The sequence below is a fragment of the Xiphophorus maculatus genome, chromosome 2, assembly GCF_002775205.1.
Source record: "Xiphophorus maculatus strain JP 163 A chromosome 2, X_maculatus-5.0-male, whole genome shotgun sequence".
NCBI classification, from domain to species: Eukaryota; Metazoa; Chordata; class Actinopteri; order Cyprinodontiformes; family Poeciliidae; genus Xiphophorus; species Xiphophorus maculatus.
In genome coordinates, this window is record NC_036444.1 from 27716112 (window position 1) to 27738089 (window position 21978).

A 21978-nucleotide genomic window follows, 5' to 3' on the forward strand; every position below is an offset into this window, starting at 1 on the left:
GTAACTTTTCTAAACTGTGTGTCATTTTCTAAACAGGAAATGTTAAAAAAAAAAGTTTCACTATGTTATGGTGGTGTTTACTACATTACTGTAATAATTATAAACTTTAGTTTTATATTTGCTGGATATGCTCTAAACCGTAGCAATAAATGATTTTAATAAATGAAATCAGACTCAGATGTTAGTCACTTTAAGTTTACTCCTATTTACAGCCAGAAGTTAAAAAAAAATAAAAGAAAAGAAAACATTTCTGTACAAACCAGCATCAGTGATAAGCACCCGGAATGCGAAGCTCTTACTTGTATTATCGCTGAAAATATACAGTAAAATCATAAAATTGGATATTGTTATTTTGCTCTTCATCCTTTTACACACCATAGACAACAGAGAACAGAGTCGTTGCTCTTTCAGATACTCTCTACACATCGAACTCTAAAATAACTCGTTACGTAGATCTGAGCCTGCAGCAGCCCAGTTCGAGGCCAACAAGTCATCTGATCTCAGTTAAACCAAACGGTGTTGAGCTGCGTCTGTTTCTTGATGCTGGTGTCCAACTTGAGGACCTCCCGGATCGCCATGGTAGCATAAGTTGAGGGAGGCAGGGAGAACTCCATCCGCAGAGCCCGGTACTGCCCGTCTGTGAGAGGAGGAATCAGTTAGACAGCACAGGTCATCTCTAGCATCAGATGGTTTTAGTAGCAGCTGACATTCTAACCCGCCGACGACGTTCAGGACGCTGCAGTCCATCACTTTTTCACGACAGATTTAGAACCAACTGGAGTTTCTTCACATCAACCTTAATATTCTGCTTGAACACGGTTCCGCTGGCTCAAGAAAGCTACTACAGTGTTCTGATATAGTCCTGAGACATGCAGCTATGCTAATGCTAGCATGTTTATTCAGTGTCAATACATTTTCTAGCTAAACGCTTCAATGCAAATAATTGTGAGTGGAGGTAATGCACTGAAAAGGTCGTTGCTCCTGCTGAATAGATGTAGTGCTTCGCTTTGTTCAGCTTAGAATTTAATGTTTAACGGTTTTAGCAGCCCTCTATGAACTTGAGAGGAAACGTGGATATGATGAAGAGAAGCTACGTTTTTACATGAAAACATTATGCGATTTTTAAAAAAGCAGCTTGGGGATGAGTGTGACAGACAAGCAACATCAGGTACTTCAGAGTTCAGCTTTATCAGAGACTTCACTCCAGAGAATTTAGTAACGTTCGATTGGGAGACCATATGTTGTTGGTTTAAGTCATCTTGTTGTTTTACACTTCAATCACTTTGGTTACTTTTGACGAACTTTTGGGAACCTATACGTAGACCGTCTAGGTAAAAAAGGTTTTCCTGTGACGTTCGTTCAAAGAAGATCTGAGATGAGCAGACCTTGGTTGAAGACAGGAGCAGGTTTATTCTCCAGCTTCTCAAAATCGCTGTGCACCAGAGAGATCCGGGGGTCGTCATAGTGAATCACCTCCCTGCAAACAAGAGAACGAAGCATCGGTGTCTCTTATTACAGCAGATGAAATCACTGCGGCATCCAAACAAAAGTCTAATTATTTAACCACCAGGAGGGTTAAAGTAGGAAAAAGAAACAAAACATGAAATCCTGCTAACCAGCTGACATCAGTGGGTCTGACGATGATGCGCCTGTAGGCTCCGGCCAGGGAGTAGTCCTTCACTTTGTGCCTCATGTTGTCCAGGTCCAGGCCGTCAGCAGAGAGCAGCTCCCTGTATCCCTCACCGACTGGCAGAAACAAGATGGATGAAGTTTTAATTTAGGAACCATGACAGGCACAGAGGTAATCATTTACATTTACACTTTCCAATTGAAAAAAAAAAAAAAAAGAAGATTTTTTTCATTTTTAATCTTTATTTATATATAAATATATATAGCTGTTGCCTTGCAGCAAGACATTTATTTCTCCTAATAAATTTATGTTTATAATAAGAAGAAAGGAAATCACAAAGACATGTCTTACCGTGGTGGGAGGGGTAAATGACATCATACCCAGGAAGCGGCATCACGATGTCATGGATGGAGTGGCTCTCGGCCTCCTCGGCACTCAGGACGTGTGCTGTGGCTGTGGGAGCAGACGAGAAGCAAAACGGCTGAAAATTCAGCTTCTAATAAGATTTTCCTATATGATAAGTTATTTTTAAACCAAACTGTCCATTTTAGTTTAGAAATACTTTCGGAACAAGAGGCGGATGTTTTTCTAAGTCATCATCCCCCCGTGTGTCTGCATGTGTGCGTGTGTGTGTGCGCGCGTGTGTGTGTGTGTGTACTCTGTTATGGTACACAAGCCAAGCATGGATGAAACACTGAAGAATAACATTAGATTCTCTGCGTATGACTTCAGTTTGGCTAACAACTGTCCTAGCTGTGCTTCTCTAAGCAGGTTTTCTATTAACTTGGTGTTGACAGACAAAACTAGAAACGGGAGAAGGATCTGCATTGTGCAGGTAAGAACACAGGAAGTGTGAGAGACGAACTATCCAGAACGGTAGGCGACAATCTTCACTGATAATATGTAGGGATGCATGACATGTCGGCATTAATGTCAGCATCAGCCCATCTTGGTCATTTTTTTTTAGCATAATGGCCCCGGTTCATTGGACCGATGTCGATATGTGTTCCCTTATTGTTGCCATTTGTGTTTGTTTGGTCATGTGACACCGACTATGACAACGATGTCAATGGCGATATCTTATGCATTACTAGTTGTATTTTTTTTTATTCCAGCAGTGTGTGTAGTTTTTTCACCGTATTCAGATGGTATGGAAATGTATATGATAAGTATAATATTGCTAAATTTGGCTATTAGCCACAACCAGAGGCGTATTTAAAAGAATAAGGACCCCTGGGGTGAGAGCCCGTTTTGGTATCCTATCCCAGACAAAAAAAATTTTTTACTCATGCCAATTGCAAAACATTAATAGGTAGGTCTACACATTCGCAGGTACAAATTTGTGAATTAGTTTAAAACTTCTGGCAGATGGCTCCATGCCAAAAATAATTAAAAAAAATAATTTAATATTTGAGTGTATTAAATGAATACAAATCCAACAGGATTTGTAAACTCCACCACATGCAAAATGAGCAGTTTTTAAAGTCTGGCTCAGGCCATCAGAGCACAAAATATCGGATATAGATATTGGCTTAAAGTTTCATATTGGTGCATCCCCAGTAACATGTTATGCACCAATAATGACAAGAAACCAGTTATGTCATCTTATGGATTAACCCACAGTTATGATCTTATACAGTTATGTTTATAAAAACTTGCTCTCACTATGTACAAATTGTCTTTTCTCTTCTGATCTGTGTCCTTGTTGGTCCATGTTCTCATATCATCTGGTTTGACTGACAACGCGCAGCTGGCTCACATCTCCCTCACACGAATGAAAGCATGAAAAGGGATCGTCAGTGAACGTTTGCCAGTCGAAGAAAAACCGAACTTACTTCCTCTGAGAACCAGATCGCCCTCCACCGCCTTCAGGCCGAAGGCTTCGATCCTGCGACTCACCATGGCGTTCCACACCACGCTCTGGTAGCTGTGAACGTACATCAGCCGGTTGTTCCGGGGGATCTGGGAAATAAACAAATTTTTTTAAAAATCAGCATTTTTATTATCTCTGCTGAATTCATATTTGCACAAGCTTCGACAGGGGAGAAACATAAAAGAACATGCGTTACAAAGGGTTTTTCTTCCCCTCAATGCCCGGTATTGAAGACGTGGAACCAACCAATCCGAAGGCGGTGACGATGTTTTTCTTGCCGTACATGGACAGGCCCCGGAGCAGCTGTCCCTCCACGCAGCGCTTGTTTGGCAGCTTTTTCAGCGCAGCCTCTGGGTCCTGAGTCTTCGCCCACTCCTCCCTGCAGCGAACCAGATATTCTTTCTCTGCTGCAGAAAGTGACCCAGACAAAGAAGGTGTGAGATACCGTCTACAGCTGTATTTCGGACTGTGCAGATACAAACATTTGAGTCGCCTCTGGCGCTTTAGTAAAGTATATCTAAACTTTAAGTATTTCAGTTGCAGGAGCAAATATATTTGAAGGAAGACCGATCAAAAACACAAAAAACAAATACAGTCAATGTACTCAAACAAAAACTCCATCAGTTGCTTTCTGCCTTATGTGATGTCATCAGAGGCATTGGAGTTTGTTTTAGGAAGGGAACATTTCATCTTACATAATTATTTACAGCAACAAAAAGAAAATTAAATTCAAAACAATGGCATGCTTTCATTTCTATCTAAAGACGCACTTAAAAAAAAAAAAAAAAACTCTGGCAAGCAGCTTCAAAAGCAAAGAGAAAAAAATAATAATTCAACCTCCAGGTCGAGGTTTGAGAATCAAATCCACCACTTGGTTCCAGTCGTTTCTCAGGATGGCCCTGAAACAAAGCGAAACCAGACGATCTGAGTTCTCCCTCCAGCGCGTCATAATTCGTCGCATCCTGTCGGGAATTTCTGCAGGCAGATCACCTGCCTACTTGCTGCGTGGGCACGGCGGTGGTGCCGAAGCGCTGCATCCCGTAGTAGTTGATGAAGCCGGTCTGCCTGAGGGACCCCATGGCCTGATGGACCTGCTCGTCCGTTCCTGAGATGTTCCTTGTGAGAAACAACAGAGAGAGTTCAAATCAAAAAGTCGCTTTGATATAAGCTAGAAAAATTCTGACAAGTGCTTTGTGCCATCACAAAACTAAAAATGTATTTAAACTCTTGAGGCAAAGTTCACTTCTTTGGAACATCAGCTGCTCTTGCGCTCACGAGTCCAGTTTTTGCAACATTTACAGAATATAGGGCTGGTTCAATTTTATTCTAACTTTTTACCCTAGGAAAATGTTTTGGGGTTTTTTTTATATAGCCTTTATTTCAATAATTCCTTCTGTGACTTGACCCAAATTGAAGCACGCTTGTCAAACAAGATGGTAGTTCTTGGCTGGGGATCCCCAGGGAATGCAACGGCGAAAAAAAAAAAAAATTTTCCCAAAATGAATCTTCTAAAAACAGAAAACTATTCAAGCTTTACAAAAGGCATCACCTCGATAATGCCTCTTTTTTGGGACGCAAACAACAAAGAAAAAACTAAATAACATTTTTTAGAGCAGTGCTGGCTACAAAAAAAAAAAAAAAAAAAGTATAACATCCTGTTTAAAAAGTTGTTGAAAACAAAATTTTGAGTTTCATTCAATATTTTTGTTGGAGGATTAAATCCCAAAATAAATGGATGCCAGGGATACACGATATTATTGGCAATGAAATTAGTATTGGCTGATGGTTTTAACATGTCAAGGTATTTAGTCATGATGCCGTTTTAGCTTGCAAAAGAAAGGTGAGGTTGCAAACAGCAAAAAGTACAAAACCTCTAAACATCGGGTCTAAAAACAGATTTGTTGTTGTACGTTGCTTATTTGTGAATTGTTTGTGCAACATACTCAGGCTGTTCCTGTGTCTGCTGACCTGATGACCACAGTGAAGTGGTTTCCCTGCAGCTCCCCGAGCTTCAGAGGGTGGTTTTTGTAGCAGAAGTTGCCGAGCTTCAGGTTCATGAGGCACTTGTTGAGGTGAGCCAACCTCTCTGCGGTGATCCTACGTAAGCAGCAGGAAAACGACAAGTCGGATCCACAAATCGGAAAATCTGTGGTCGATTTTCCAGCAACCGCAGACAAATGTAACAAGTCCCACACCAAACAGTTCATGTACATCAGAATGGCAACGGTTGTAGCAGCAAATTAGCCAAAAACAAAACAAAAACTGGTTTACCACTCACTTGAGAACTGCAATTTCCTGAACTGTGATGGCCCTCTTGTCCTTGGTGCCCATGTAGGAGAACATGTTGGGTCTAAGCCTGGAAAAACCATGGACCGTTGCATACACCTTTACATCGCCTTGTTACTTACGTATAAATAAAAGAAAAATAATAATTAGCATCAAAATCAGACCTGAGGAACTTTGAGAGCACATTGATGGCATCCATGGTGTCTTTGTTCTCCTTGTAAAGAGCAAAGTGGCAATAGCTGCCGCGGTTTTTGGGCCAAAAGTGCTTCCTTGGAGCTTTTGTGGAAACAGAAATAAAAAATAAAAAAAACATGATGAGAAACCATTTCAAATAAACTATTTAGAATACAAAAACTCACTAAAAACGCCACGATTCTACCAACAAAGTTGAAGATACAAACATGTTTGGCAGCGTGACTTAGACGACCCCTTTCAATGCTTTACACGAGACACAATCATAAACTCATTTAGGCTCAATCTTGTAAGCGGTTATGTTACATTTCTGATTTTACTCCTTTACACTTAGTAACTCAGCATGAATCTCAACCTGAGCCACTGTCTTGCGTGGAGAATCAGTTCTTACCTGCAGCTGTTTTGACTTCTATCCACAAGAGAAGAGCAAAAGGAGGATAGAATAATGTTACTAAGAAAAGAGGCTCTAACAAACCAAAGGACAGGTTGCCATGTCAGGATGTGGGTCAGGGGTGTCCAAACTTTTTGTCACGTGTCAAGTCAAAAGCACTTGTGGACATAAACAATAAGAAGAAGAAGAAGAAGAAACTAAAATCAAGCAAATGCTTCTTTTTTTTTGTAGTAAAGTGTTGTTAGTTGTCCATCCCAAACTGGAAAGGATTTTGCACGTTTGCTGCATTGAAGGAAAATTAATTTTTTTCCAAATGTTTTTGGTCCCGATTGAACAGATTTATTCTGAATTACAAGAACAAGATTTGGGTCACGTTGTTTCAAAAATGTTTGCTACATTTAGCCAAATGTTATAAATTACAAAAATCTGATGATAGTGCAGCAAACTAAAAGTCTCTGGTTGTGTTGATTATAAAAGCTTGGTTATAAAAGCATGAACACCTTGTCTTGTACTTGGCATTTTCCATTGTAAGAAAATTAGGTCAGCAATAGTTTTACCCTGATTAAAATAAAGGCGTCCGCATCAACCACCTGTGCTGGACGAGCCAAAGCTGCATGGTTCCTGAACTGGAGCTGAGGACCACAAAGAAAATTAGTCCAGGGGCCACAAATGGCCCCCTGGCCGCACTTTGGACACCCCTGACGTAGGTCATGCAGGAGCCTGGGAGAACTGCTCTCTGTTGAAATGTTTTTACGCAGAATTGATTTTTGTTTTTTCAGAACTGATCCCAAATATTAAAAATGCTACTACTAATAATAAAGCATTACAATAAGTAGGTTGTGTGTGTGTGATCTCTGAGCAGAATCATGCAGATGTGTTAATCATGCGCACGTGCATGCAACATACAGCGGCTTGCAGATGATCTCGAACCCATTTTGTCATGCTACAACCACAAACCCAGTGCCCTGCACCTGCCACCCTTTTCAGATTTTCACTGACAAAATAAACCGTCGTATCGTTCTCCTTGCCCTTCACAACGATGCACTTGTTTTGTAATTCTACATTAAAGTTTTGGTTGTAACGTGAGAAAATGTGGAGGGAAGAAAACAAAGGTGAGTATACCATTGGAAGGCTCTGCAGTCTGGGTACAGGTGAAGAGAACATGCAGTAAACCTCAATAATGTACAAGTCGAGAATTATTTTTACCTGCTAACGCCTTCTTCCCTGCAACATGGTAGGCCACTATGAACTTGTGACCTTCTTTCTCTTCGGTCTTTGTTTCTAGACCAGGGAACTGAGTCTTGATGGCTTTGTGGACGAGCGTTCTCTTCTCCTTCGTATCGTCTTTTACCTACGAAAGTGGGAAAAACATGGCGGAGAAAAATCTCATTGGACCGTGGTGCTCCTATGGGAGTTCAACGCTGAAAGAGGACGCGGGTCTCCTTTGGGCTCACCTCGATGGAGACGTTTCTTTCTTTGTTCTTGAAGAGCTGCAGCTCACCGAGCTGCTGTCGCTGCTCCTCCGTCAGCACGTCGCACTCAGTCGGTTGTTGCTCGGGTTCCGCTCCTTCCTAAAAACAACAGGCGCACAACAGAAGAAGAACGCTTTGGATAAATCATGATCATGCATAGATTTAAACAAAAAGACTTTTTTCTCAACATTGTCAGCTTGGCTAGTGGCATTAATGTCGTATTTCTGATTGTTTGCAAAACCACGTTTACAAGAGATATCTTCTAAATTGGGGGAAAAAACAAAAACATTTGGAAAGGAGGATTAGAAACCCTAAACTTTGACAGCATTTCTTCGCAGATAGCCCCATCTCCCTTGAGTTGTTTATGAGTCACTGACAGGCTGCCAGTGTCGCTTTGCCGACATTTTTAGCTTTTATCTAACTTCCCCCCCAAACAGCGATTTGGTTGTTTTCCCCCTTTTGCAAAGAAGTTGATGCTGAAAAAAAAAACGCTGTATCGGTTGCTGCAGCTTCCCGTCTCTCTGGGTCTTGCGACTCTCACTGAATGCTGCGCACAAAGTTGCCGAAACACTAGTGATTAAAATTTAAGACGCTGGAAGCAAAAACAGCAAATAAAGTTTCTTAAATGACCACTCTGTTTTTCAGGCGGGACGTCCCTACTTGATGCTGGAATGAAAGACAACCGATATCTTACCTCACTGTCTGCTGGGATGGAGAGATCATCTAAATGCACCATCTTTCCTTGTTTGTTGATTTCGTGCACGACAAAATCAGAATACCTGAACACAAGCCATAAGACAAGATCCGTTTATCGAACAAATGTGAAGATAAACATATTATTGAGCAAAGCCAGAGGAGAACCAAACCTTTCCTTGAGGATTCCAGAGAACCCTTCATGGTCACTGACGTACTTCAGGATGCCGACATCCGTCTCAGTCAGGCCGTGCTTCATCATGTCAGCAAAGCTCTCGCCGTCCTCCTCTCCATCACTCGCCTGTCCTTCCGGCTGCTCCTCCTCCTCCTCCTCCCCACCGCCGCCATCTGGGTTGGGAGCGTTCCCGTTTTCACCGTCAACCTTTGGCTTTTTGGCTGGCGTCTCTTCGTCCCCGTGCCGCAGACAGGTTCTCTTCTCTCCGACCGGGGTGGCGTCAGACACAGGCTCTGACTCGGCCATCAAAGTCGAGCTAAAGCAAAATAAAACATTTCTTGTTGCTCTAAATGTACTACACAACGTTCCTTAAATACATGTTCTGCCACGGCGATGTGTGACAGACAATGACTGCAGCCAAAAGTAGTCGGTGGCTTAATTATTATATTTCAAGTGCAATGCGTGTCAGCTGAAACGATCAACTGTTATGAATCGATTATTGAACTAATCATCAGCTACTTTAGTTATCAATTAATCATTAACTGGACTAAAAAAAAAATGAGTAGCATACTCAGAGCAATCATTAAGCCAAAACGGTACAAAAATTACATATTTTCTATTTAATATATATATATATATATATATATATATATATATATATATATATGTAAACTGTCTGTAAATATGTTTTTCATGTGCCACCCACGCAGACGCATCCTTTGCGACAAATGACCAGGCATACGCTAAATGATTGCTATGTTATTGCTTTCAAACGTTAAATGTTTATATTCTTATTTAACAGGGGACTCGAATTATTTATACACCTTTTTGCATTTTTAAAGTATTTCTAATATTGTTTTTAAAATGTTACAAATCTACAGAAAGTGATTTTTTTTTTATATATATATATATAGGATTAATCGTCAAAATAGGCGACAACTAAAATAATTGTTAGTTGCAGCCCTACAATGCTGGATCGACTTTCACTGTTCCTGATGTCCACAGCTGTGACCAGGACGCTGAGGGTCCCAGCTTGTACAGAGGATGACCGGGTAAACAGAGAGAGATTCGTCTCAACACATACTGCTTACAAAGCTGGAGCAGGGAATGGCTGTGAATCCGGAAAACTCTTCTTCTCTTCCACCGAACAGGCAGTCGCGGAAACGTCGTAAGAACCCAAAGCTTGACGCTGACAACGAAAGGAAACCCCACCGTCGCAATCATGTTCAAACTAAGCAGCTAAAGCCAGACGGTGCTAACGCTGAGGAAGCTAGGTCGACATCTGGAGAGCCGAACGTAAAACGGAACAACGAGTAAATAAAAGCAGGCGACGCTGGGATTGCTGACGTACACCTGTTTACCTGTTCGTGTCGATGTTCAACGGAGGACGGAAAGTGGTAAAGAATAACTGCGTCTGCCACACGTGCGTGCGTGAAAGATCCCGGAAACACATGTAAGCCCAAAGCCCGCCCACGTCGGGGATTGGCTGGAGGAGCTTGACAATGAGGAAGTGACGCGTTTAATGACTTCAAAATGCAGCTTTATTAACTTTTAACCAAAATGACAACGCAATAGAGAAAGTTGGAAAAAAAAACCCTCATTAGAATATAATGGAAAATGTATTTATTTTACCAATTTGATAAAGAAACAAACCACGCATAGTAAATACATTAATCACACAAAAAGTGATACATTTCAGGCTTTTAATTTTGCTCGTTACAGTGAAATTAATGTTTTAATTAATGTTACAGAAGTGTGTAATGACCGAGACAGTTAGGGTGACGACTGATGTGATCAGCATACTGTCATTTACACCCTCAACCACGAGATATTACCAAGGAAAAAATCCAATGCAAGACTGACGACCAATTGAAAAATATGTTTTGTACAGTGCATACATTCAATATTTAGTTGAGACTCCTATACAAATGACTGCATCTATGTGGTGTATTTATTTTTAAAAGTGGCTCGTTTTTTCTCTTGAACTACTTAATGAAGTTTTCCACGTTTCCTCAATTTGGCCTCTAGAGGGAGCCATACCAAAGTAGTTGCACAGAAGTCCCCGCTCCTTTGGTTTCATACAGATTGGTAGGAAAGCAGCCATTGCTGCAACAACCTAGCCGAATGTATCAAAACAATAACCAATAAGTGAGTAAGTTGTTATTGGTATGTTTTAAATTTAAGGCTAATACTTAATTTTAAAAAAACAAACAAACATAATGTACATTGGTTGACTGCAGATGTCATTTCACATTTTGCATTTAGGGTTGTCTTAAAAAGACAACCTCATCTTATTAAAAATAAAATAAAATTACAAATTTGGACATTTAATTATTCTTTCCATGAAGAATGTGGCATCTTTAGAGGCTTATAATAATCTGTGAATGAAAAAACAAATAAGTAACTAAAACTAATTAAAACCACCAACATTCCAATTTTTTAAAATTTGAGAATCTCAGAAAGCAATTTTACGATGGCTTTATATGTATATGCCGTTATATGAGCGCTTTGTGTTGCATCACATTCTGCAACATTTTTTCCATGAGCGGAAAATACAACATGAAAAGGCAATCTGTAAAAACCGATCCCAAAAGAATTTCATATCAAACACACTTTATCAGACCGCATTAGTGACTTGATACATCTAATATATATAATCTATAAAAGCCCTTCACGAAAAAGAAAATAATAATTATGATACTTTGTAAGTTGTCTACCATATACTTCATCGTTAGAGATGAATAGACATGCATCACTATGTATTAAAAAGTAGATATTGGGGTTTCCAATTAGTGGCGCCGTGGCTTAGTTGGTTAAAGCGCCTGTCGAGTAAACAGGAGATCCTGGGTTCAAATCCCAGCGGTGCCTTTTGTGTATTAATTTCTATGTAACGGGAGCTACCAAGCAGGTGTTTTATATAGATGCATACATCCAAGCTCTATCCACTGAGGTTGCGCTGTGAATAAAGTAAAAATAATCCTGTATTATAAACTGTGCATGATAGGTTTCTTGAATTTTGCTGTTAAAAGCAAAACATTTTTACATCAGAGTAATCTTGTTTAAAAGCAAACAAAAATTAATCAGTATGACTGAGATGCTCTTCCATCTCAGTAAGACTGACCTGGCTACGTCTACTATTCGGTTGTTCCAGACATATGTAGATATGTTCAGGAAAATAAGCTTTCGCTACTTTACGGGACGTAGTTATGGCTGTTAGTGTGTAGGAGTAGAACGGGAGGTGGAGCTGTCAGCTCTTTTCTTGTAAAACCAGCTCTCAGTTTCAATAAAGGGTGCAGACACCATGTCTACTTTTAATGCCATTAACTAAGCCATCCTGTTTTTATTGGCGAGATTCAGTTATGTCTGACTCTTTGCTCTGCTTCTACAAGCCTAGACTGCTGGACAACAGATTGTGAAGAGCATATTTTCTTTAAGTCATGATAAATATAGCCTGTTGTTGTTAATAACTTTGCATTTGTTCTGCCATGTCTGTCCTGAATTGTTGGGTAAGAGCCTCTGCGTGTTTCTGCTCAAGGTTCTTTCCTTTCTACTTTCTCCACTTGCTTGCCCAAATGAACGACTGTATTTAAATTAAGATGTACCTTTATGACGTTAAATATGTGCAATAGCTTTCTGGACATTAGTCATGCTTTATTTTATTGCTGTTCTGCAATAACATTTATGCTGAAATGTTATGTGTCAGCTGTGGTTTTTCCTCCCTCCTTGTGTTTTGTTGCTGTTTAGATGTGAACTTTTAGGTGATACCTTGCTAAATGCCTTATGAAATATTATCAAACTCATACAAATACAACCCAGCCCCGATCTACAATCCAGTATATTTCTAAATACAGTATATTTGTTTAGTAACACGCAGGGTTTCCACCCATGCGTTATAAGCCTGGCGGGCCACCAGGCTTTACTTGCGCCCCCACCAGGCTAAACATTGCTTGTTTATTCATTTAGGTTTTTTTAATGTTTGCCTTTCTCTAAAACTTCATAGTTTTATGTCTAGGTGTTGGTAATGTCTTCCAATAACACATAATTACCTAGCGATATTTTCAAATTTCCTGTCAACTTTAAACCATTTTTGTCTCAAAGACATGGCGGCCCATTGGACAACAGCAGGTAGCAGTTAGCAACTTTTCTGAAAGAAACCCTGAATACGCGCCGCCCCTCTATTTAATCTCAAAGTCTGAATCACATCCACCAGCCATCCCTACCGATGCCTGCTTCGGTCGGCAGGGGGCGCGCCTGTCATCCAAACACAGATGAGTTTAGTGTGAGCGAGTGCAGAGGGAGAGGACCCGGCTGCCGCCGCCGTACTATCCGCCCCTGCTGCCGGGGAAGAGGAGAAAACATGAGCTCCAAGAAAGGTGCGTATCTCTTTAACCCGGTTCTGCTAACCGGCTCCTGTCTGTGTTCAGCTGTCAGGCTGGTGGGACGTAAACAAGGCGTGAGAAAGCGTCAGTCACAAACGACGCTACATGACCCGCGGCAGCCAGCTGTAAGCCCCGATGATGGTGATGATGTTGGGTTGTTCTCTCTCTCTCTCTCTCTCTCTCTCTCTCTCTGTGTCTCCTCTGTTTTCATGGGACTTCTTCAACGTCGCCAAACTTGAACCAGCAGTGATGGCCATTCAGGCTAGGAAGAGGCGGCCGAAGGGGAAGAGGGATAAAGCGGGTCACCATCGGAGGTAAGCGGGGCGGAGGCGGTGGTGGTGGTGATTGTTCTGCCCAGTGGACGGGACGCGTTTGTTTGCGTTGCAGGACTTTAGTTTCTTTTTTCTCGTGTGGGTGAGTGAGTGACCGTGACGCTGCGGCTGCATGTTAGACACATGGTACAAGGCGTGTTCTTCCATCCGAGCAGCCTTCAGAGGAGGATCTGAAGTTGCCAGCCGATTCCGTACAGTGTTTTCACCACCTCCACTGGCTTCTCGGTTTAATTTCTTAGATGTTTTTATTTATTTATTTATTTTTACGTGTGACGCTTTTTCCGTCCTAAAGCGTAGACAGACCGCCCCCCCCCCCCCTCTCCTCCCCATATACGTCTGTTATGCTTTTTTATTATCTTTTTTGTTTTTTTTAGGGGGTGGGATGTTATGTAACTTTACTCGGCTGATCGGAGCATTGTTTCCCGGGTTGCGGCTCTTGATTTGCAGTAGTATTTCAGCGTGATTTCGCTGCAGTGGCTCTGTAAAGTGCATGCGAATCGGAGTGCAGATGAGTAGGGGGGCTTTCTTCATGGCACGACGCTATTGGAGCGACGTCACCGGCAGCAGGAGCAAGCAGGCATCAATTAGGTGATACCACCGGAGCGACCACCCCAGGGGGCCGCAGGAATTTGCTGGAATTCCTCACACACAGAGGCATTGAGACCCGGGCAGCCCCTCCATGTGCTCGTCTGTGTGTGTGTGTGTGTGTGTGTGTGCGTGTGTGTGTGTGTGTGTGTGTGTGCGTGTGCGTGTGTGTGTGTGGGAGCGTCCGCAGAACCAGTTAAAATATGGAAACACCACCAGAGAGGTAAAACGAAGTCAATCACACCAGGTTTTCCCCCAGAAATCCTGCTAAGCCCGGTGGTCGGGGCGCTGAGGCGGTCCACCGTGTTTTTGTATTAAAAGATGTTAAGTAGGCAGGAAATGTAAAAAATATTACTGGGTAATTATATGTTATGGAAAACGCCAGTGAAACGCTATTTAAACCCACAATTAGTCTTAATAACAACAAATCAAAAAATGCAATTAAAATGAATATCAATTATTTGCACTTCTGTTTAATCCAAATGAAGTCAGCGGCTCCATCAGGCCCCCGGGGCTTCAGGGGCCCATAAATGCTAATATTCTAACACAGACCACAGATGTATGAATGGAACATTTGTTTATTGAGATTATCTATGCTGCTAAATTTGATTTAATGGTTTCAGCATACATAAATTAAAAGATTTTAAATTGTTGGCAGGTTACTTTGCAAAAGTTCAAAGAACAATACTCATTGTTAGATTGTTTTGTTACCATAGCAACAATCTGATGCTGCGAGTTTAATCTTTTGAGTTTGAGCTCTGTTTGCCCACAAATAGAAATGAGTAAACTGCGATAATAACTTATTGTTTTTAGAGTTTTCCAATTAAACTACTCCCCCCGCTCCCAGATTTCATTAAATCTGTTAGGGATGCCGATGTTTTTAGCAGCAAGAGGGGCCCCTAAGTCAAATTCTGCTCAAGGACTCATACAGCCGTGGACCGGCCCTGCATGATGAGTTAAATCCGCTGCACTTCGCACCGAAATGTGCAATAAACGATAGATTTAATACAGCGCTGCTAATGTGGCTTTCTATTTAAGCGCGACTAGAATAGGATGAAGTGAAGTTGTTGGGCAACCTGCACGCCAACATACACCGACTCGGTTTTAAATCAGTCAAACATTTTCATAAACAATTTTTTGGGGGGGGAAAATATGACAGACACACAATGAGCTGAACTTCACAGAGCAGCAGTTAGCAGCTTCACGGTGATGGTTGCTTTGTCTTTGAGTGCTTTGAAGAAGAAAAATAAATTTATAATCTCTCATTTGACAGTAAAGCAGACTCCCCCCCCCCCATCATTATTGTTTTGAAATTGCAGACAGAACCAGCCGACGACTGGAGACGGCACACACTGCTGTAGACACCAGCCGGATGCTTTTTTTACACACTAGGTTATGACTTAAAAAAAAACAAAAACAACTAAGAATCTTATAGAGATGCATTCATTAAAAATGTTTAAAGTAAATTATTCATCTTGATTGGTTATTGATAGATGGATAGATAAATCTTTATTGTCATTGTCACAAGGACAGCGAAATTCAAAGGGTGCCATCAGTCGGTGCACATGCCCAAAAACAAAAAATAACTGTCTCACAGTTAACCAGTTGTTGATTAGCTTGTGAAAATGCACTTATGCAAGAGTTTGTGTGTCAAGAATGAAGGCTGGCTAACCAGAAACAATAAAATGTTTCTGGTTAGCTAGCCAGAAACATGGGTATAAATAAAAATAGGTTTTCATATCATAAACTTTAGGTTTAGAGTTTGGAGTTGCGTGCGACTGAAGTTGTAAGTGTGTGTTTTTGTGCAAAAAAAACTGCCTTGAGATGCATTCTCTTAAAGATTCTTGCATGCATATTAATTTAAAATGTTCTTCTCTTGAAAGTGTACGTCCACCTGACCACAATTCCCAGAACTCTACCGCACCTAACGTGCACACGGCCACTCATTTTCATCCCAGGCCCTGCTCTTCACTGACGCAGGGGTCGTGATATGCGTGGATATGCTAGAGTGCCTCGTAACGAAGTTTGTTTAGTTTGAGGTTTGACTTCACTTCTTTGTGCAAGAACTGAAAGTGGCCGAAATAAAAGGACGCTTTGAAGAGGCTCTCATGATTATCTGACATCAGCTGACCTGGATGTACTCTTAACTCCGTTCCCCGTCTTTGAGAGATGACTTTTGCCATTGTTGAGCTTTGCTTACCTCTTTTATGAACCTGATCAATAGCTCCGTGGGACTGGCTCAGAAACCATTACGCAGCCTTGTGCTCACATTCTCACCACTATCGAAACCTGGAGCTGTAGAGCATTATGTACACAGCCATATTACTTTCTCAATTGTGCTACTTTTGTCTACTAGACTTTGATGTTTTCCCATTTAAAAAAGACGAGGCTTGTTCGGTTTGAACTCACCTGTTCAGAGGCAGACATAGTAAACCCGTCTACTGTATTCATGTTTCAGAATTAGATTTTTTCTTTTATTTGTTACATTATTCACATATTCTAAAATATTTGAAAAATAATTTTATAAACTGAAATATCTAGACACAATACTGCTTGACACACAATTGGTTGATGTTTCCATAGGATGCAACCCAGGAGCACCATTTATTTTACTAGTCGCTGATTGGCTGTATCCCAGTCGTTTAAGGAAAATTAGATGTTACCTTCTGCGGTAGCGCTAAGATGGTTTCCACTGTGCGTCTCAATGCATAATATGCATTGCATGTCAAGGTAAATTTGGTGTTTGAACTACTCTTTCAACTTCAAGAGATGCCTATTATTTCTACCATCATAGCTAGAGTATAGAGGCGAGTGCTTAGGGGTTCATATTAGTCAGTCTTAGAGTTTATTGTCCAAAGAACAAATGGGAAAGTTAAGGAAAGGCCTAGCAGCATCACTCCGTAGTTTGTCTGGCATCACTTCAAACTCTTAGCTACTTTTTATAGTCTTTACATTTCCTTGAAGTGCCTCAAATTTTCTGTACTTGCAAGATTCTAATTTGGGTTTTTGTCCTTGAAGGAATGCTCTGTCTCTGGACTTTCCAAATGTTAGCTTCTGTTGGCAAGCAGTGGTGTTAAAGCGTTCTGTGATTCAGTTCAAACCGTTATTGTTTTATCCACTGTGCCTCTTTGGCCGCGCCATGCAGAACTGGATGTTCTTGGAGATATTTTTGTCCACGTACGTGCCCCTATCAGACGTTTACTGGGTCTAAGCCGAAATATTTAAAATGCTAATAGAAGCATTTTGACAAAAGATGTGTTGTACCAGCAAGAAAGGTCTCTGCATCACAAACCCTCACACTTTTACAACCCCCGTGGCAAAAGATTTGAAATCAGGAGGATGTTTTGTCAGCTGTTTTACTTTGGAGCACAAAAAAATAAATCACAAGATATGAGGAAAAAAAACTTATTTTATTTAATAACTGAACATTCTGCCACTATAAAGCATACCTCAGTAATCAAGGGCGCGTCTTTTCTCTGCTCAAATAGAGAAAAAAAAAAATCACAGAATTTGGAAGGAAAAATAAAAGTCGGCGATCAAGACAAGTACTTTTTCATTTGCAAAGGATAACATGTGTTCAGAAATGACGGTTCAAAGGCCACTGGTAATCTGAATGGCTTTCAAATTCAATAAATGTGTGGACTCAAACTTCCCAAGTCACTTTCAACAGAAGAAGAAGAAGAAACTTCCACTGCTGATTTGGCTTCAGGGTTGGGATCCCTCCAATGCTGCATTTGGAAGAAATTATGTCTCTCCAAGGACAAAGGTACGCCTCTCTTACGCTTTTTATATGCGCTACCCGGTGATCCTGGACAATTTTCAAGCAACACTTGAACAAGCTTGAGTCTCCTTCAGATTCTTTGAGTCTTTCTGCATCACCGAATTACAAACGGAGCAATCTGAGAACAAGGCAAGTAGCCACTAATTCTCAAAGAGCAAGTCCAGAAACTCAGAGAGCAATGGTTCCACATGGGCTACAGAATGAATGCTGAATGGCTGCTGCTTAAACTTTTGTGGTGGCAGCGACCTGCACATCGGACGACCCAACAAAGAGAACATGGGCAAAGCAAATTGAACATATAAAATCTTGATGTTTCAATCTCAGCCAACCACAGGTCAGCTGCATGAACTACCCAGTGTGGAAAAATCACTGTTGTAGCATTCATTATTCAGTGTCACCCAGAGCAGCATGTTGTTTGCAAGGATAATGAAATGTAACACCTCGACATTGGGCTTCTGTCTCTTTAAGGAACTCCTGCTCTTTCTGACACTCCGCCTTCAAGAAGTCATCACAACATGGCTCCTCAATTAACCATTTAACAATGTTTTTACCAGCGTTGCACTGAGAAGCAGCTCCTATAAAGATGTGCAGTTCCACCGGGTGTTTGCTAATTGATGCTGGCTAGTCTGAAGGAGCTGAGTGGGGGAGTCGGTGTGAAGGCCTGGAAACTTAGAAACTGCAACTCCGAGGAGGAGCTTTATCCTCGAAGGCGGGGCTTGGCCCATCCAGGCGTTTTGAATGGTTGCCATGGGAGACTAAAGGATTTCTCAGACATGATTGAAAGAATCAAAGCAACACTCCAGGTATGTTTTTGATGAGAGAAAAAACATAATAGCAGCATGTACAACTGAAAACATCAATTTTACATGACATTGCCCCTTGAAGTTGCAGATAATTTGTATTTAGCAACATTAATATCTTTTTTGGTCTAAACAATCTGATGTAATATTTATTTCCACTTTGCGTGGGAAATTTTGTGACATAAGTTGTCTTTCATTTCAAGTGCACCTTTTTATTGGATTGGATTTCTTCCCACAAATAATAGATGACTGCACCCATCATTGAGCTTGTCGCCATGATGACTCCTGTAATAAAGCGGCTGGAGAAATTCCAGATTGTGTCCTTTTCCACGACGATTGCAGCCACTGCAATGAAGCCAAAGTCTGCAAGAAAGGCTAATTAGAGCTGGCATCAATGTATTGGCAACACGTCGAACTCTATGGAGCTGTGGCCTTTTACTTCCTCTTGATCTTTTTGGTTTGTCCTCTGGGGTGAGTCGGTTCCTCTCTCCAGCTGTTGTTTTTAGGAGCGGAACACATAAAGCTACCTCAGTATGTTGGCATTTGTTACTCATAACTTTTCCTGACAGCAGTAGAGAGTCTAAATGCTAATATTTTTGTCGGGATGTATATCTGTCAGCTTGCAGATCCTTTCCCAGCTCTGTCTGCCATTCTGCACGAAATGAGCTGAACCCAAAAGGACGTATGTTCCCACACAGCGCTTTGTGAACCTCTCAGATTGTTTGTGCACAGACTTTTTTTTTTTTTTCGTAGCTATTGAATGTGGAGGAGAGCGGGCAGCTGGAATCATGCGGAGGCTGAAACTAGCGTCTGTGACAAAGACGTGATGTATTTTAAGGTAGAAAACAAACCAAAATATTAACTGTGACAAACTGAAAGTTTAGGCAGACAGAACATGCTAAGTTCAGTTGCGTATCCAATTAGAAGATTTTTGCAAACGACCAACAATTTAGTCATTTCATTCGGTCAGTTCTTGTGCTTTGTAGGCGCCATATCAGTCTTTCATCAGCAGCACAGTTTGAATGTAATTCCACATTTCTACGTCCACCTCCCTATCTGACCAACATTCCCATGCTCAGCTCCCACCCACTAATTGTTTCCTCTGTGAAAGATGTGCAAATAGCATTAAAATAATAATATCAGCTGCTTTGTTTTTTAGATTAAAGTTTAGTTTTACTTAATACTTCAATGTTTGTTTGTATTTTTTTAAGTTTACGAACTTTTAGTCAGCAATCTGGCTTTCTAGGGTGTAATATGATGATGTTATATGCAGGTGCATCAGTAGGTATGAGGATGGAGAGGGCGGATGAAGAAAGTGCAGAGATGCAATCAGAGGAAATCCCATTGTCTTGCAGAAGTACTAACATCTCTTGAACCTTTTCACATTTTGTCATATGAGAAACACAAACCATAATCTTTTAAGTGATTGACAAACATGCAGCCCTAGAACAATAAGAGGAGGGGGATGGGAGTATGTGATGGATGGGCTTCAAATTTTCTCAGCCGAATAGACAAATCTGTCAAACCAGAGTTGTGAATGAGATAATCTGAGGTTGATTGATCTTATAGATCGACAAACGATTAATTGATAACTGTCTTAAAAACTGAATTTTTGACTTCCATCAATTGGGCTGACCGTCTTTTTCCATAACATGGTGGGCTTAATTTACAAAAGAAGCACATCATTACATTTGAACATTATATGTGTTAAATACTGACTGAACAAACAAAGCCTTCTTACATTATTAAACTTCGGAAGACACCAAAATCACTCATTACTTATTGGCATTATGTCTTTTTATATCATGTCACAATTTCTCCGCTTTTCTGTCTTCATCCCATTCCTCGCCTTCATAGCAAATCAGAAAGTTTTGGTTGAGAAGCTGACGCTGCTCCGTCATAAAGCTCGGCTATGTAAGGTGATAACTTGTGGAGTTCGTCAAGTGCTTATATTTCAAAACGCAACCTTATATTGTGCATTGTTGCATCCCACAACTGACTTCGTTTGGACCGTTTCTGGGATAGCTCCGCCATCTTTAATTGTGACCGGCTCCGCTTAAAGATGTTCGGTGGCGCCATCTGCTGGATGGCGGCCACACTGCAACATTGAAAGAGGGTCCAAGCGGACGTTATCAATCCAAATGGAACTAATTGTAATCTAATAAACATTTAAACGACAATTAATCGTAAGTCGATTAATTGTTTTTGGTTATTTGTAAAAGTTCAAGAGGGATGAATATTTTTACACTGTAACTAAACTAATTTATGACGAATCAAAGTCTCCTGTCACTACCAGACAGACCTGAATGACAGGCATCCACTCACCGAAGGGGACAAAGATCACCGTGCTTTCATAATTGTCTTGGCCACAACAAAGCCCTCCACACCCACTTTCTGTCTTGCAGGAAACGCAGGGTGAAATTCACTTTACGTCAGGCTGCTGAACTGTGCTTTACACTGTCAGAGGTGCAGAATTAATCAGATACCATAAATCTAGCTGTGCACGGATGATTAATTATCTAGAAACTTGGCGAAGGACGCATGTCTTAGAGCCGCATGATCCATTTTCGGCCACTTTTGGGATCAGCACAATCTGGAATATTTGTGGGCGAGGTGAGCCCGATGGCGAAAAGTTGTTTTCAAAAATGGTGGATCATTTTTGCGTTCTTGTTTCTCTGTAAAAAAAAAAAAAAAAAATGAACAAAGAAAGAAACCAATTTTTGGTAAGTTCTCCTAAAGTCTTTCCTTTCACAGACATGTCAAATACAAATCCAGCAGAAATGAATGAGCCCACTCTCATCCTGTCAGAGAGAGAGAGGGGGTCTGCTGCTCTCAGATGATTCATTGTTACAGACTGAATTGTGTGGAGATATTAGTCGTTTCCTGCGTGTCTGAGTGGGAAGGATTTTTTTCCCTGGTGGCCACAATGCTTATATTATTACTCCCTCACCGACTAATTGAACACAGAAGTAGGCAGGGCTGATAATCTGCGGTTATACGAAATCAATCTCATTCGCTCATATGCTTTTGGGGACGAATTGTTGAGCTGATTGGAGCTGGTTCAGGATTTGTCATGCTGCTTTCCACTCAGGCTCAAAGATCAGCGTGTCGATCAGACCAAATGAAGATTTTGAGCGAGGGCGATTGAGAGGAAGAGACCCTCTAGTTCTCTCACTGTGTGGTCCAGATGGGATTTACAGGAAGTACGGATTTGCCCCTCGCGCGTCACGCTCATGACATGCAGTGCAGGCCTGTGGTGGCAGGCCAGTGGTTTGTTATGGAGAGTCATTACTGGGGCATGTAATTCTGTGAAGACAGGAGCTCATCACAGGACGGAAATCCTCATAGCTGCTCTCTACTGCCACCTTCTGGCTAGACTTGAGGTCAGA

The 21978-nt window shown here is 41.1% G+C and overlaps 2 protein-coding genes and 1 non-coding gene across 7 annotated transcripts in view; 2 read left to right on the top strand and 1 right to left on the bottom strand.

Annotated features, from left to right (window-relative positions):
- Positions 1–179: 179 nt before the first annotated feature.
- Positions 180–10181, bottom strand: pus7 (pseudouridylate synthase 7 (putative)). Of its 4 annotated transcripts, none has more exons than XM_005807454.3 (17): positions 10074–10181; positions 8711–9028; positions 8539–8623; positions 7827–7943; positions 7579–7723; positions 6373–6390; positions 5954–6065; positions 5782–5859; positions 5472–5600; positions 4494–4619; positions 4341–4402; positions 3750–3910; positions 3466–3592; positions 1982–2083; positions 1617–1746; positions 1386–1477; positions 180–637 (listed from the first exon to the last, which is right to left on the bottom strand). In XM_005807454.3, the coding sequence occupies exons 1-17, from the start codon at positions 10163–10165 to the stop codon at positions 501–503; spliced, it is 2031 nt and encodes a 676-aa protein (XP_005807511.2). In that variant the 5' UTR covers positions 10166–10181; the 3' UTR covers positions 180–500. The 4 variants fall into 4 exon arrangements, with proteins under 4 accessions (XP_005807511.2, XP_023180631.1, XP_023180651.1 ...); XM_023324863.1 differs by lacking the exon at positions 10074–10181 and adding an exon at positions 9797–10047; XM_023324883.1 differs by lacking the exon at positions 10074–10181 and adding an exon at positions 9804–9875.
- A 1325-nt stretch (positions 10182–11506) lies between these two features.
- Positions 11507–11580, top strand: trnat-agu. Its single transcript has one exon. It is a non-coding gene; the product is annotated as a tRNA-Thr (tRNA).
- Positions 11581–12998: 1418 nt separating this feature from the next.
- The window catches only part of LOC102225031 (SRSF protein kinase 2-like), a 68064-nt gene continuing 59084 nt past the window's right edge, over positions 12999–21978 (top strand). Inside the window, exons 1-2 of one of the 2 annotated variants that reach the window (XM_023349672.1) lie at positions 12999–13085; positions 13336–13405. In XM_023349672.1, the coding sequence (XP_023205440.1) occupies positions 13070–13085; positions 13336–13405 (86 nt within the window). In that variant the 5' untranslated portion in view covers positions 12999–13069. The remainder of the gene's footprint in view (positions 13086–13335; positions 13406–21978) is intronic. The other variant, XM_023349679.1, reaches the window with a different exon arrangement.

Excerpts from the sequence above, each read along its gene's own strand:
- pus7 (XM_023324863.1), bottom strand. The coding sequence starts at position 9,936 with ATGATTGCGACGGTGGGGTTTCCTTTCGTTGTCAGCGTCAAGCTTTGG. Across the intron at positions 8,624-8,710 it reads TCTGGAATCCTCAAGGAAAG|GTATTCTGATTTTGTCGTGC; the intron begins GTTTGGTTCTCC and ends GCTTGTGTTCAG. Across the intron at positions 638-1,385 it reads TGCTCCTGTCTTCAACCAAG|ACGGGCAGTACCGGGCTCTG; the intron begins GTCTGCTCATCT and ends CTCCTCTCACAG.